The 16,801-nt window shown below is 44.1% G+C and overlaps 1 protein-coding gene across 2 annotated transcripts in view; it reads left to right on the forward strand.

The window, feature by feature from the left end:
* SLC7A8 (solute carrier family 7 member 8) overlaps window positions 1-16,488 on the forward strand; it is a 74,030-nt gene extending 57,542 nt beyond the window's left edge. For both annotated transcript variants that reach the window (XM_036735042.1, XM_036735044.1), the window contains 6 exons: window positions 85-208; window positions 5,586-5,689; window positions 8,517-8,613; window positions 10,208-10,357; window positions 12,254-12,431; window positions 14,046-16,488. In XM_036735042.1, coding sequence (XP_036590937.1) covers window positions 85-208; window positions 5,586-5,689; window positions 8,517-8,613; window positions 10,208-10,357; window positions 12,254-12,431; window positions 14,046-14,215 — 823 coding nt within the window. In that variant the 3' untranslated portion in view covers window positions 14,216-16,488. The remainder of the gene's footprint in view (window positions 1-84; window positions 209-5,585; window positions 5,690-8,516; window positions 8,614-10,207; window positions 10,358-12,253; window positions 12,432-14,045) is intronic.
* The last annotated feature ends 313 nt before the right edge of the window (window positions 16,489-16,801 follow it).

Genomic DNA, 16,801 nt, shown 5'->3' on the forward strand with positions numbered 1-16,801 from the left:
ACCTAGGGGGATGGAGTAGGTGGGGTGTGGTGAGTTCCTATGCCTAGTGATCCCCTCCCCATTTCATGTTATCTCACTCTGCAGGAACCTTCCTCGAGCTATTTTCATCTCCATCCCACTGGTCACGTTTGTCTATGTCTTTGCCAACATTGCTTATGTCACTGCGATGTCACCCCAGGAGCTGCTGGCCTCCAATGCTGTTGCTGTGGTAAGGAATCTCATATTTCTGAAGCTCCCTCTGAGGCCAAGGACCCTTTGAACCAGGAAGTTTGAAGGAAGTTTGGCTGAGTAATTCATCTGAGCTCTTTTTCCCAGTGATCTGAGTCATATGGGCAGGAACCTCAGTAAGGATTCAGCCCCAGTTGGGAATTGCTGCTCACTCTCAAACGTCAGTAAACAGAAGCTGGAGTAAGCAGGGAATTCCGGTCTACCTCCTAACTCTCTTTCCCCAATTCACTAGCTCTTCTACCAGCATCAGCAGAGTGACTAAATATCACAAGGACCACAAAGCATGAGCATCAATCCCCCCCCAAACCCAGCCTGAGGAAAAATAAATAAAAACACACCAAAAAACAAATGTCCTGCCAAGTAGAGCTGTGAATAAGGTGGGACATCTGCCATCTAGTGGACAGAGCCAGGGACCAGCACACCTGGGTTCAGGTCCTGACCCTGCCACTGACCATCTGTGTGACTCTGGAAAAATCCCTTACCCTCTCTGAGCATCAGCATCCTTGCCTGTAAAATGTGGAGTTTGGAATAGGTGATCACCAAGCTCCTTAACTTCTGTGATGATGTCACTGAGGATGTAGCAGAAAGAGTTCTGTATTGAAGGTCAGAGGGACCTTGGTTCAGACTTCAGCTTTGCTACTTAGTAGGCGGCTAGGTGGCCCAGTGGGTAGCTCATTGGACCTAGAAGCAGGAAGACCTGAGTTCAGAACTTGCTATGTGATCCTGGGCAAGTCATTTTTAACCTTTATTTGCCTCAGTTTCCTCATTTGTAAAATGGGTGTCATAGTAGCAGCTACCTCCCAGGATTGTGAGAATTAAAGTAGGTAATAATTGCAAAGTGTGTAGCACGTGATAAGTGCTATATAAATGTCAGATATTATTACAACCTGTGTGACCTTAGAGTAGTCATTTATCCTCTCTAGGTTCCCACTTTGTCAATTGTAGTAGGTGAGGATTCGAATAATAAAGGCTTGCAAAAGTGCTTTATAAATATTTCATTCTATCCTCAACAACTTTGGGAGATGGGTGCTATCATTTTTTTTTTGAAAGGGGAAAGGTAAGGCAATTGGGGTTAAGTGACTTGCCCAAGGTAACACAGCTAGTAAGTATGTTAAGTGACTCAGGCCAGATTTGAACTTGCCCAGGGTCATATAGCCAGTAGGTGACCGAGGCAGGATTTTAACTCAGGGCCACCTACCTGTTTAATGTCCCCCTTCAACTCCAAAGTCTGCAATTACATGAATAAAATGAGACCAAGGGAGCCTACAACTGAAGGCTGACATGAAATCTTTCCTAATACATCTACTATTTCTTCTAGGAGTGATCCTTGACCCCTCTTAAGAGAGGAAAAGTATGTGAGGGTAAATAACCAACATGGATGAAGAAAGTTCTCTGGGCTTTTTGGATGGAAGAGATCCTAAGGTTTAATCCCTCAGGGTTATAGGTTAGATGGTTCATCCCATTCCACCACTGTACATTAGATGGAGTCTGTCTTTATCTTTAGACGCCTTTGGAGAAGGCAGGGCAATGTGTCTTCTTCTGTATTCCATTCCAGTCTTATTGTTTGGAAATTCTTCTTCTTGCCCAACCAAAGTCTCCCAGCCAAGGGCTTGTCCCTAGAGATTGAAGAATAACCTGGTCACTGAGTTCTTCTCAATAACCTTTCAGTTCAAGACGGTTGTTATACAACCCCACAACACCTTTTCCCCCACGCAAAATAATAGCTGGTTCTCACGGTCTTTCCTCATAGTCATATTTTCCAGCCCGTTGGCTGTGGCGGTGACTCTTGAACCCTCTGGATTTCTCTAGGCCCTGCCTTGTCAATCAGCATGGATCTATTAGGGGTGAACTCATTATTAACATAATACAGAAGTTGCTTGTGCTATGCTGTGACCTGAGCAGTTCATTGTTACAGTGACATTCTCAGAGGGTGGAGAGGAATTTTATTTTTTAAATGAAGTCACTTTGTAAACATGATCCAGCGGACGATAACAATGGCTAGCATTTATTCTTTGCAATTATGATCTCATTTGATTCTCATGATAACCTGGGAGGTAGGTGGTACCCGTTTTATAGTTGAAGCAACTGAGGTTAAGAAGTGACTTACCCAGGGTCACACAGCTAGTGAGTATCTGCGGCTGGATTTGAAATCAGGTCTTCCTGATTCTAGGATCCTCAGGTGGTAGGGAGCATGGATGACTCTCTCCATTTTGTAGATGGGAAAACTGAAGCATAGAGAAATGAAAAACCTGGATCATGGCAACATGACCTTATCAGGGACTGTTGCGTTTTCGTTCTGTCTTTGTAATCCCCGTAGTCTTGCGCAGTATAACAGGCACTTAATACGTATTTGTTGGATCGAATTAAATTGAACAGAATAGAATTATTGATCACCTATGGGTCACCGAGTAAGTCAATGGTAGAACAGATCTGAATCCAGTCCAAAGTAACAAATTCTTGCAAATCATCTCTGCTTTCCTGAAACACAGGCCTGACTGTTTATCTCCAGAGGGGGACAGAACCTGTGATATCTGGAGCCTTCAAACCTGTCATTTCCCCCTTTATGATTTTTTTTAATTTTATTTTTATTTTTTTTCCCCCTTTATGATTTGCTGCTCATGAGATTGCATCAGGGCCGGCAGCAACAACTTTTTAATCCCCAGGGAAGGAGAATTGTATCATGAATCTCAACTCCATTGTGAGCCCTTAACAAGTATCACCAGCCAGTCATTCAACTTTCACGGATTTTCTTCCATTCTCCAAATGTTCATTTAATTCTATAGCAAGGAGTAAGCAAACTACAACCAAATCCAGGCTGCTGTGGGCTGAGAATGTTCTTGGCCTGGGCTATAATTTCCTGACCACTGAATTGGCCCACCAATATTAACTTGAGTGTCCATTGCTTGGGCCATACTGGGATAAGGGCTGTAGTGTGACTACTAAAGAAACCTAACACACAGTCTATCCATTGATCAGTGGACAAGTATTTATTAAAATAAACATCTATGTGCCAGATCCTGTGCTAGGAGCTCAGAATACAGATACAAAAACTGAAATGAGACTTTGCCCTCAATGAGTTTACATTCTAACAAGAGAAAGTATAGTCAAGATAAATATGAAGTGGTTAAATACAAGGTAGTTTGGGGGTTTTGAGGGAATTTATAGAGCTGAGTCTTAAAGGGATAGAGAGATCCTTTTAGGCAGAGATGAGGAGGGTGTGCATTCCAAGCATGGAAGGACAGCCATGGATAGAAAGGCATAGAAGTGGAGTGTCGTGTGTGTGAGGGACAGAGAGAAAGCCAGTCTGTTTAGATCAGAGTTGCTTCATATCTACTGGGGAGAGAAAAATGATGGCAGCTGAAATAACAGGGTAAGCATTCTATAATTAAGTGCCAAATTGTGCCATGTGGTATTAAAGTGCTGCAAGAATTCAGAGGAAGATTTTTTTTTCCTTTGTGTGTCTTATCATTGGGTCTTGCCAGACCATTTTTTACATTAGATTGTAAGTTCTTTGAGGTCAGGGTTTATACCATTTTTTCATCTTTGCCTGGAACTTAGTTAGGTGTCAACATCATTGAAATGTAGTGTTAGTGATACTCAATAGTTAGGAAAAGAATCATGGAGGAGGGTAGGAATTGAGCTGGGTCTTCAAGGCAACCAGGGCTTGAGGGGAGAGGGGAAGGTGTTCATTACTAGTACTTGAATCAACATTTGATCTGGATCTAGGATGTCACTGGTTTCAAGGAACTCCCTGGTGAGATCTACCAAGGCAGATCAGCATCTGTTCCTTTTTGTTGTCCAAGGGTCATAATCAGCTCATGTTGGAAGTGGGACTTAAACCCAGACCTTCCTGACTCCCAGATCAAATCTCTGCTCCTTCCTGTGCTGCCTTTCCTATGAGTGAATGCTGGGAGACAGAAATGTGCATGGCTTGTTCATTAAACAGTGAGAAGACTTTCACGTACCTAGCTCTAGCCAAGCATGCATGCTCAAAATAGTGGGAGATCAGGTTCCTTGAATGAGTTTTTATGGGCCTCCAGCCTATGTGTATCTCGATGAGGCATCTTTTTTATCTTCTTCTCCAGTAGGACTAAAGTCTGCTCTCAACCTGTCTTCTCCAATCCAATCCAACAAACACTTATTAAGTCTGTATTCTGTGCAAGACACTATATGGGAGACTCTAAAGATTGAGACAAAATGAAAAAAAGTCCATCCCCTCCGGTAACTTACCTTCTCCTAGGAGAGGGAGATAGATATAAAAAGTAAGCAGATAAAGAGTATAGACAAGATGATATGTGGAGGAGACCGTAGGGAATCCCTTATCTCAGCAGATGGTATGAGATCTGAGCCTTGAAATAAACCAGGGCTGTCCAGCCTTAGGTTTTTATTGAAACAATAGACAATATATTTTGATTTGCCATTTTAGTGAGAGCTCTAAAAGCATTTATACAAATTTCTATGCTTGTAGTCCTGCCACATTTTGGACAGCCCTGAAATAAATAAGGATTCTATGAGGCAGAGGTGAAAAGGGAGTGCCTAGGAGCGGTGGGGAGGAATGCTTTGTGCAAAGGCAGGAAGGCAGGAGATGAGTGCCACACATGGGGAATAGCAGGTCAGTTGGCCTGCAAAGTATTGAGTGTACAAAGGACAAGAATATTCTATAAGCCTAGAAAGGTAGGCTGAGGTAGTTTGTGAAAAGATTTAACTGCTGCACTTAAGAGTTTGTATTTTATCTTAGAGACTATAAGAAGCTCCTTGAGCAGGGCAGTAGCATGGTCATAGTTATGCTTTAAGAAGATTGTTTTGGCAATTGTACGGCAGGTAGATTGGAGAGAAGAAAGACTAGACTGTGTGACTGTGGGCAAGGCACTGAACCTCTCTGTGCATCAGTTTCCTCTCCTGAAAAATGCAGATAGTAATAGTACCTCCCTCCCTTCCTTACACCTGTTTTTAGCTAAGAATTTGTGTTCAAAATAGCGGGTGGCCCCTTTGTTGTTGTAAGGGTAAAATGAGATTTCATAAAGCAATCCTGCAGACCTTTAAAATGCCGTATAAATGCTTTGCTGCTGTTCAGTTGCTTCAGTCCTGCTGGACTCTTTGTGGCCCCATTTGGGGTTTTCTTGGCACAGATACTGGAGGGGTTTGCCATGTCCTTCTCCAGCTCATTTTACAGATGAGGAAACTGAGGCAAACAGGATTAAGTGACTAACCCAGGGTCACATAGCTAATACACATCTGGGATTGGATTTGAACTCGAGGTCTTGCAACATGAAGGAGGGCAAACACAGGCACTGCTCCTTCTTTCTGTAAGTGAGCTCAGCACAGAGTTTCCACTTGTCCCTTGTCTTCCCTTCCAGACCTTTGGAGAGAAGCTTCTCGGGGTCATGGCCTGGATCATGCCCATTTCTGTCGCTCTGTCCACGTTTGGTGGAGTCAATGGATCTCTCTTCACATCCTCCAGGTGAGTGCACATAACACTTGTCTGTGAGTGGAGAGGGGGAGCCTGGCTGTTTAAATGGCTTTGTGTGCAAAAATGTGTGTGTTTGTGTGTTTGCATGTGCATATGTATGCACGTTTTTGTACATCCAGGTAGGTAAGTATGCATATGACATGTGAAAGTATGTGTGAATTCTTGATCTCTGTGTATATCTCTGGGTTTACAGAGAGGTGTGTACTTCTGTGTGTGTGTGTGTGTGTGTGTGTGTGTGTGTGTGTGTGTGTGTGTGAGAAAGAGAGAGAGAGAGAGAGAGAGAGAGAGAGAGAGAGAGAGAGAGAGAGAGAGAGCTCATACATGCATGTGTAGACAGCAATTTCTAAGGTTCCTACCATTGGGTGGAAAAAGAAGCAGCACCTTTACCATTTGGGACCCACTTCAGTGATGAGGTGGAGGGGTGGGGTTGGCCCCCAGACCCTTTCATTCTCAGCTTCGATGACCTGTTAGGGGATAGAAAAGTCTCCTTGGTCTGTTTTGTCTGGGGCTCCAGGTGCTAATGAGGAGAATGAAAACAACCCTGGGAAGGGACAGGGAGAGAAAGAGGAAGACATGATTTTTGAGTGTGGGCACTGTAAAAGACCACTGGCCTTAGAGCCAGACATCTGGGTTCACAGTAAGCTCTACCGCTTACTGCCTTGTGTGACTACGAGTAAGAAACTTAACCTCTCTGGGCCTCAGTTTCCTCATCTGTAAAGTGAGGAGTTTAGACTACATGGTGTCTGTGATCCTAAGTCTAAGCCCTTCCTCCTTTGGACCCTCCAGGGCCATATCTTTCACTTGAATATGAGTGTCTTTGAAGAACCAATACAGGGAAAAGGGGCAGAAGGCTATGCAGGCACCTAGCCCGGCTTCCCAGGTGGTCTTTGCCGTGACCCTTGCAGGCCCAAGGTGCAGAGTATGGAGGGTGAGGAGGAGCAGGAGAAAGGATTCATCTTCTCCCCTTCTTCACCTTGAACTGAATGCCTCCAGGAGGCCAGAAAGGGTTCTAGCAAAACTAGGTTTGGGTTGGAACTGAGCCACCTCATGCTCCTGGGAAGGCCAGAGCCCCAGGGGAGCTTTCATACCCAAATCAGAGTCAGTCATGCAGTCAGGGAGGCCACATGCTGTCTCACCCACTACTCAGCTCACTGACTGGGCTGCCTGTGAGCTTAACTTGGCCTGGCTTATAGCCAACATAGCACTACCCCAGCAGAGACAGGTTTTCCCATGAGGGGGCCGAGGTGCCATGTTTGGGGGCCATTGTGCGGAGTCCTGGTACCATTCCTGTAACTGAGGCATCAAACACTCACCCATGGCACCCTCATGTGCCTGTTAAACAGGAGCTGCAGCTTCCTGGAAGTCACAGCGGAGGGCCCAGGAAGAGAGCCTGTCCATCGTGGCTCTCTGGAATCTTTTGGAAGAGAAAGTGACTAAAGCCAATTTAGAGCTGGGTTTGTCCCTCCAGGCAGGTCTGGATGCACGTGGATGGGTGTAGTTGTGTGTGTGCATGCAAGTGACAGGGGATGTATGTGTGCACTAGTCATCTGCACATGTCATCTGGGGTGGGGTATTCTCTCACCCACCCACCCCTAAGGCCCTTCTTGGAGGAATGACCTTCTCTCCTCATTTATTTACTTGTCCCTTAAAAAGGTTTCATTTCAGGTATGGAATGGATGGCTCTTTACCAAGATGTGGAAGTGTGTGTGGGTGTGACACCCTCTCATTTCTTCAGTCATCAGCTATAGAGCAGGGATTGTCTTTAGGCAGCCTTACGTTTGGATACTGGGATAACAGATTTGGGGGGCAGGAGGATGGTATTGGCTGCACAAATAGGAGAGCAAACATAAGACTCAGCTGTATCTGGGGGCTGTTCTTGGTGCATGACACCACCCTGCAGGGGTGCTCACAGGTGGGCTGGAGCATCCAGGGCACGTGTATGGCTGCATGTGGTGGGGCAGGGTGGCCAAGGCAGTTGGTGGCAGAGAGTACCTGGTGCCACATCTCAGATTCCTGTGCAAGTCTGGCAAACATGCTCATGTGTGTCAACCTGACCCAGTTCTACCAGGGATCATGTTTTTGCCTTCCTTTGTATTTTCGGTGCTTAGTGCAACACCTGGCATATAATAAGTGCTTAATAAATGCTTGTTGCCTGACTGACTAATTCATGGGCTGCCATCCCTAGTCAGCACCTCCCTTACCCTTCCCAGTGCTGACCCTGGACAGAACTGAAATTAGCGGTTCCATCTTTGGAGTGCGAACCTCCTAGTTCTGGGCCTTCTCCTTATCTCCTCCCTTACACTTAAGCCAATATTCATACTAAAGTATAAATGACTAATGAGAACTTAGAACTCTCTATTCCAAAGAGATTTGTCCTTTCAATAAAAATGGGGAAAGGTATATATAGTTACAAATATGACAAAGTACAGAAAGGTATTTTAGGGAGGTGACTTTCCCAGCAGCTTCTGAAATTATTTCAGGCAGGTAGCTGCCTTCTCTGCCTATGCTTGAAGATGGCATGGCCATTAACAACCTAGACCCCAGACACCAGGTGTTCCCAGGTCACTCAGAGCCCATCTGTCAGCTGCCTCAGTGACAGCATGGAGAGACGAATAGGACAGTATGTGTATATGTCTTGGGTGTTAAGTATGTGCATGGATGGGGGAAGCCTGTATATTGGTACCAGTTATTGGGGGAGGCTGAGGATGGGGCATGCTGTGAGGGGAGGGAGTGGGGTATGCCAGGAGTCTTAAGCTTTTGCTAGTTCCAGAGGAAATAGCATCTCATGGCAGATCCCTACTGTTTCTCCCTTTACTAGACTATTCTTTGCCGGAGCCCGGGAAGGCCACCTGCCCAGTGTGCTGGCTATGATCCATATAAAACGTTGTACTCCCATCCCTGCTCTCCTCTTCACGGTAAGGACCGGTCAGCCCCTCAGCCCACTTGCCGCATCTTAGCTCTCTCCCCTTTGTTCCTATTTCTGTTTAGGTCTAACCAGTGGTGGGATTCAGCTGGTTTGCATCACTTCGGCAAAACCAGTACCTAATTTTAGGTTGAGTTAGGCAAACCGGTTGTTGGAGGGGGCGGAACAGGGCCTGCACCCACTCACCAGGTCAGTAGCAGCCTTGGCTTGGTTCCATGGAGAACCGGTTGTTAATTTATTTGAATACCACCACTGGACCTAACCCATCGCATTCTAATCAGCATCTGAGCTGCCAGTTCCAGTCTTTCACATAGACCATTCCAACACCCAACTGATTGAATGTGGCATTACATGCTCTGAACCTGTGAGTTCATAGGGAACTTCAAGGTGAGGAGATTACCTCCACCTGTGTAGATCAGTACCTTTTCTACTGATTATTGTCTTAAAGAGCTGCCACTGAGTGTGGCAATAAGGGCCAGTATGTGTCAGAGGCTGGACGTGAACTCAAGTCTTCCTGGCTTCGAGGAGCATCCCTCTACTCACTACCCTTCACTGCCTCTTATTGATATCAAAGGGAACGGAAATATCCTCAGTTATGAGAAGACCCGACATTAAAAAAGAGGTTGCCAAACTGAGGGGGGCGGGGAGGTAAGGAAGCTGATAAACCTAAAAACATCTGACACAGAGGGGAAATTTATTTTTAAATTTTATTTAGTATTTTCTTTTTCCCCAGTTACATGTAAAAACAATTTTTAACATTCATTTTTAAAACTTTTTGACTTCTAAATGCTCTACCTTCCTCAGTACCCCCCACTACCCATTGCTTGATAAGGTTTGATGAAAGATTACTTTGGGTTATTTGAAATTTGGTCAGAAATGAGCAGAATACAGTTCAATGTAGCCAGAGACAAGCTAGTAGTACACTTTGATAGAAAAAAAAAGACAAAAACCCAAAGAGTTGAGGATATAAATACGGATGATTGGTCATGTGTAAGTGGGGCTGAAGACGATGCCAGGGTCCTACAGGACCACAAGGGGTGCTTGAATCAGCGATGTGGTGCAGTCACACGTCTGACTTGGAGCCATGAAAATGCCCTCTCGTTATCCTCGGTATTGATCAGATTTTTGGTAGAAAATTATACTCCACACTGGACTGGACTCCTCTTCCATTCAAGAGTGGTGGAAAGAACATGGTGGCCAAAATGACTGGAAAACTCAGCCAATGGGGAAGGTGTGATGGGAGCTGAAATGATCAAATTGAGAGAAAACAAGGATGAGAGGGACTAGTTTCTGTTCCTTTTATACTATGAAAAGGTATTTTACAGAGGCTGGTGACTTTTTCTCCATCTCTGCTCAAAAGAAAAAAAGAAAATTTTTTATCAGTTGCAACAAGAAGGCTATAAGTTATTAGGAAGAAATGCCTAACCTAGAGGGTCAGGGGAGCAGCTTATTGAAGGAGGTAAAGCAGTCTTCTCTGGGCATCTTTAAAGTGGCATCATTTAGATTCTGAGGCTTTCAGGAATCAAGAGGACCTGTCAGAGTCCTTGTAACTGAATGACTCTAACTTCAACTTTACATCCTCCTAGTGTCTCTCCACCCTGCTGATGCTGGTGACCAGTGACATATATACACTCATCAACTATGTAGGCTTCATTAATTACTTATTCTACGGTGTCACAATCGCTGGGCAAATTGTCCTGCGCTGGAAGCAACCTAATATCGCCCGCCCCATCAAGGTGAGATTTTGGTCATTGAAACCCCCTTGCCCTTCAGCTTTTCCGGGCTGAGAGCAGCCCTCATCCATCAATCCATTCTGTTCTTTGAGTAGCTTCTTTGTTAGCCTTCACATTTATATCTGTGGAAACTCTGGGAATTAGGAAACCTGGATCCTAGCTAGACCCAGTTCTTTTTTTTTTCTTTTAAATGGCATTTTTATTTTCCCCAATTACACATAGTTTTAAACAGTCATTTTTTTAAAAAGGTTTTGAGTTTCAATTTTTTTTTCTGTCTCCCCCATCCCCACTCCCCAAGATGGCAAGCAATCTGATGTGGGCTATACACGTACAATCATATTAAACATATTTCCACATTAGTCATGTTGTGAAAGAAGAAACTGAACCAAAAGGAAAAGCCACAATAAACCAAAAAAATCTGCATTCGGACTCTACTTTGGATGTGGATAGCATTTTCCATCATGAGTCTTTTAGAATTTAGAAGCGTTGCATCGCTGAGAAGAGCTGAACGTATCATAGCTAATCCTCACACAATGTTGTTGCTGTGTACAATGCTTTTGTTCTGCTCATTTCACTAGGCATTGGCTCGTGTAAGTCTTTCCGGGTTTTTCTGAAATTTGCCTGCTTATCATTTCTTCCATTACATTCATATACCACAACTTGTTCAGCCATTCCCCTGATGATGGGCATTACCTCAGTTTTCAATACTTTGCCACCACAAAAAGAGCTGCTATAAATAAGATTTGTCCTTTTTGTTTTTTTTATGATCTCTTTGAGTTACAGACCTAGTAGTGGTATCACTGGATCAAATGGTATACGCAGTTTGATTGACCTTTGACATAGTTCCAAATTGCTCTCCAGAATGGTTGGATCAGTTCACAACTCCACCAACCATGCATTAAGTGCCCCAATTTTCCCACCTTTCCAACATTTATCATTTTCCTTTTGTATCATTGTATCATATTAACCAATCTGATATAGGTGATGTGATACCTCAGAGTTGTTTTAATTTGCATTTCTCTAATCAACAGTGATTTAGAGCACTTTTTCATATAACTATGTATAGCTTTAATTTCTTCATCTGAAAACTACCTGTTCATATCCTTTGACCATTTATCCATTGGGGAAAGACCCGTAGTCTTATAAATTTGACTCATTTCTCTATATATTTAAGCAACGAAGCCATTAGCAAAAACACTTGGTGAAAAAATTCCCATCTTTCCACTTTTCCTTCTAATCTTGGTTGTATTTGCTTTGTTTGTGCAAAAACATTTTAATTTAATGGAATCAAAATTAACTATAGTAGAAGGCTGTGGGTGTTGCGGGTAGGAGAGAGATTAGCTATTGGAAAATATTTGGGAACCACTATATCAGATAAACCCTCTGCCTCAGATATCTTTAGCCTCCCAAGTCCCTTAGAAAGAACTAGTAGAGAGGATATTCCCCTCCCGGCTTTGTTGAGGTGAAAGACTCTGACTCTGGGTGTGGAACATTGTACACATTATCAGACTTGGTTAATGATGTCAGGTGGTTTTGCTGAACTTTTTTCACCCTCTTTTTTTATTCTTTTACAGGGCTCAGGGAGTGAGGGAAGGGATGAATTTCAAATAAAAATGCTACCAATAAAAATATTTAGAATTAAATAAAAGGACCAGCAAAGGTTATAAAGTTCTAGGTAGGCCTGGGTTTTGTGGGCAGGTTCTCCGATGTCTGTGGCTGAATCATAGACTTATCATGGCTGCAGATTAGAAAATGCCTACTCTAATCCTGAAAAGGAACAAAAGTATTTAGATCTCCCCAGAGCTGTAGGGGAGCTAGATATTCAGAATCTTAGTATCTAGGATTCCCATTTTGTTCACGAGACTTTGTGGCTAACAGAATCTCAACTCTATCCACCAGATACACCTGATATTTCCTGTCATCTACCTGCTGTTCTGGGCCTTCCTACTGGTCTTTAGTCTGTGGTCAGAGCCTGTGGTTTGTGGCACTGGCCTGGCTATCATGATGACAGGTATCCCTGTCTACTTTCTCGGTGTGTACTGGCAGCACAAACCCCAGTGTTTCAATGACTTCATAGGTAAGTTTGGGGATGACTCCACAGCTGGCCTGAGGGGATCTAGGAAAGAGGGATAGTCAATGATCCAGTCTAGGACCTGGGAAACAGTATCAGCAAGAACCTTGACAGTTTACCAGGGTCTAGAGTCTAGTGCTGAGGTTGGTAACAGAATATCCTCTAGCTGGCTCAACAGAATCCCAAAAAGAAGACCTTTCCGGGACATCTTTCAGACAAGTTGTCAAGACTGATGACTCAACAAAATACTATGTGAAAACCAGGGAATTTTACCAGGTTTCTGTTAAGCAGCCATTGTGTTGGTAGCACTGTTTTAAAACATGGTCTGTGCTTTCTTGGAGCCTGTAGTTTAATAGGGAGGATAAAATACATTCATCCCTTCTCCTTCCATCCCTACTCTTTCACGGACTTTATTAGTACTGGGAACTCCCAGTGGAAATGCTCCTTTTGCAAATTTCAGATCAGCACCTCCTTTTTAATTTATAGTCATCTAATTTATTAATAGAGGAAGATAGGTGGTACAGTAGATAGAATGGTAGGCCTGGAATCAGGAAGACTTCACTATCCTGAGTTCAAATCAATTACTAGCTGAGCAAGTCACTTAACCCTATTTGCCTCAGTTTCTTCATTTGTAAAATAAAATGGACAAGGAAATAGCAAACCGCTCCAGTACCTCTGCCAAGAAAATCCCAAATGGGGTCACAAAGCAGATATGACTGAACAACCAACAACCTTCCCTCCCCTCTCTTCCACAGGACTTTATTATTAGTGTAGATCAGCACCTGCTTTGGAATTTATAGTCATTTAATCAATTAATAACCTTGGAGTGTAAGATTCCTTTAAGTGAGTAATGTTTTGTTCTTTATACTTATATACCCAGTCCTAGGTGGGGTCCTTCAGCTGGGTGCTGAAGAATTAAGTACAATTAATGAAAAAAATTCCTATTCTCAGTCTTTAAAGAGTTGCTTAGAGACACGAGAGTTTCAGTGACTTGCTCAAGGTAATACAGCTAGTATGTGTCCAAAGTTTGGGCTTGAACCCATATCTTCCTAGTTCCAAGTCTGGCCCCTCTGTACACTTTACCACAATTGTTCTCTACATAGATACGTAGACACATAGAAAATTATAACGCAAAAAAAAAAAAATGCATGACTGATAGGAAAGGTCACCTCAGAAGTTAAGAAAAAATCAGGGGCAGCTAGGTGGCACCGTGGGTAGAGCACCGGTCCTGGAGTCAGGAGGACCTGAGTTCAAATCTGACCTCAGATGTTAGCTGTATGACTCTGGGCAAATCACTTAACTCCAATTGCTTCCCGAAGAAATCAGCCAGCGTCCTATAGGAAGGGTCTTTAGCCCGGGAAAATGCCACCTTTAGGGGCACTGAGGAGGATGAAATGCCCATGGGGCAGTGATTGACGGGACTAGGGCTAGAGTGAGTTAGTCGTAAGGAGAACAGACCATCAGGTAAAGGATCGTAAGTTAAGGTGCAGATGGGCAGAGCTTATGGGATGTCCTCCATTAGAGGTGGGGTTCCAGTAAGTAGCGTTTGGGGAGCCAATCCCATCACATCCTCCGCGGTGAGAAGTTCTCTGATTTTCTTCCTGCATTTTTCCTTCTCAGCATCCCTAACCTTGGTGAGCCAGAAGCTGTGTGTGGTCGTATATCCCCAGGTGGATGAGAGCCCATCGAAAGAGGAAGAATCTATTGATGATATGAAAGAACAGAGCCAGCCCATCTACAAATCCACTGGCCCCAATGGGCCGGAGTCAACCGATTCATCCCGACCCTGATTCTGAGTGGCTTGTCTCTGAGCTTCTCTGACTTTGATTCCCCACCCTTCATCCCTTCCTTTGCTCAACCTCCTTCTTTACCCTCACCCCAAAACTATTCTCAGGCAGGAGCAGTCAGAGAGGTACAGGAGGGAAATGATAACCAGTTTAATTTGTACCCAAACAACCAGCCACAGACTGCTAGGGTCTATGTAGGAATATCATTCATTCATCAGTGCTGCTGTCCCTAGGGAGGGGAACTGCCCCCTCAGATGTTTAGGGGTGAGGGAGTCTAGCCAAGGGACACCTCCTCTACCCAGACCCCAACTATAGGAGTGAGGGCCGTCCGGGGGTAAATCCTGGTGCCAACAAGTATGCAAAAATCCCCTGTAAGCAGCATCCTCAGGAAACAAGTTTGGTATTGCATTCTCTTTTTCCCTTCCAAGCCTAAGAACAGAGGCCTGAGTTGAAAGGAGGAACAGATCAGACATGGAAGCCAGAGGTCTCTGAGGGAAGGGGAATTGATGGCAGCAGCAGCTTGTGAGCCTATCACAGGGTGCAGGAGTCTCAGAAAAGGAAGGAGACAGGTGTTTTCCCCACACACCCATCGTCTTGTTGTCTCACTGGTGGCTCCTTGCCAGGCATGTACAAATTCCCTCTAGGGTTAAGGACCAACAAAGGATGAGCACTGCCTCTTCTTCCCCATCTCTCCCTTCCCCCAACACACACACACCACTGTACTGTTCCCTGTATCCTACCCCCTAGTTCGGTGCCAAAGCTTTCTAGACCCAGAGAAGCTTGTTTCCTGGTTGGTTTCATAGAGGTGGCTTTTTTTTTTTTTTTTTTGCTAGCAACAGGGTTTAGCAGCTCCTCTCCCCACCTTGGGACTGCCCTTAGTGGGAAGGAGATGTTTTGGTAATTATCACCAGTATTTACCCTTCTCTGTCCCCCAAGGTCCCATCCCCAACTCCATCTCTCAGTGCTGCCATTTTTTCAGAGTTACACTATATCTCTCTTCCCTGGGGTAGGGCGTCTCCCCTCTGAGCTACCGTAGTCCCCAGATTGGAATCTGGGCTGGGCCAACTTCTTCCATCATCTTCCACACCAGGGTCAGGGCATAAATCTTCCCATTTTTCTCTCTTAGGACATCCTTCTTTCCCTGCTGGAGCTACCTACTTCTTACTGGGGATCTCATTCTACAATCTTAAGACAAGAGTACCAGAGAAGTAGGGCTTCGGGAGGAGTATGTCCTGAGGTGAGTGAGGGCCAGTGCCATCTTATTTTCCCCTTTTCTTTCCAAGCAACCCTCATGCTGGGGCTCTCTTCCCCTACAAATACACTCCTATCCAGACAGTGCCTCCTCTCCCCTCCTCCTTCCCTTCAGGACTTATTTCCAAAGATAGGACATACCACTAATCTAAGAGACAAAGAGGACTTTTATGAGGGAGGATGGAAGCTAGCTTAGAGAGATAATGTCAGAAAAGCCTATCTGATAACTTTATCTACTTTCTTCTCCCTTACTATGGAAGAAAGGAGTTCCTCTGGCTGGCTAACCAAGATAATAAGTCCTCATTATGTCTTGACAGATAGAATGAATGTCTCATAGTTGGTTTTCCATGTGTTTCATAGAAATAGGATGTTGGTCCTTTGTCATAAGGCTAATTTTTAACCTCTTCAACCACCATAGCTGTGCAGCTAAAGATGGTGGGTCCACGGAATTTGGATCCCCACAAAGCTTTCTGAGATCTGTTAATTCCTTCCTTGCTCTCCAAACTTTGTCCCTTCCCACGCATCACCACATAGACCTGGAGCTAGGAAACCTACCTTCTCCCAATACTCCTTCTGGCTCCTTTTTTAAATCTCCTCAGTTCACTCTTAAGGACTGGGAATTCCAAGGACAGCTCTATTTCTCTTTCCCCTCTACCTTTAACCCCTAGCCTGCCTTAGATCACCATCTCTACCCCACTGCCTCATATGATTAATTAATCAAGGCCCAGATTTTGATAAAGAGAAAGCAGCCAAGGTGCAGGGGTCAACCCCTTCCTATTGAGCCTCCTTTGTCAACCCGTTCCTCTACTTGTATTGTCGATTTTTTTGTAAAGTGGATGCCTTACTTTTTGGATAAATATTTTTGAAGCTGGCATTTCTATTTCTTTTGTTTTTTAAAATGTTTTCAGATATTTTTTTCTGGGTTAGACAAGAAAGCCTGGATTATGATCTTCTTGTATCTTTGGGTTGTTTGGGTTTTAGGTTTGGTTGTATTTGTTTATTTTTGATGTAATAAATTTTTTAAATGGAAAATGAAATGTTGTGATGTTTGGAGATTAAATGGTCCTCTGGGAGGATGGCAGGGTCCCCTCCAAGCCCTTCCCACCCAGGGCTGTATATACCAAAATTCACCTCAGGTTGACATTCTTGAGGCCCCTCACTTTCTACAACCTTGAGCTGACCCAGGTCCATATCATACAGCTAAATACTTGCCTTTGGCTCCTGAAACTGTCCCAACAAAGTACAGGAGCTTACAGCTTAATATCTATTCATCTAAAAATAATAATTGCTGACATTTATAGAGTCCTTAAATATTTGCAAAGTAATTATTTATATACA

The sequence above is a fragment of the Trichosurus vulpecula genome, chromosome 8, assembly GCF_011100635.1.
Source record: "Trichosurus vulpecula isolate mTriVul1 chromosome 8, mTriVul1.pri, whole genome shotgun sequence".
Lineage (NCBI taxonomy): Eukaryota > Metazoa > Chordata > Mammalia > Diprotodontia > Phalangeridae > Trichosurus > Trichosurus vulpecula.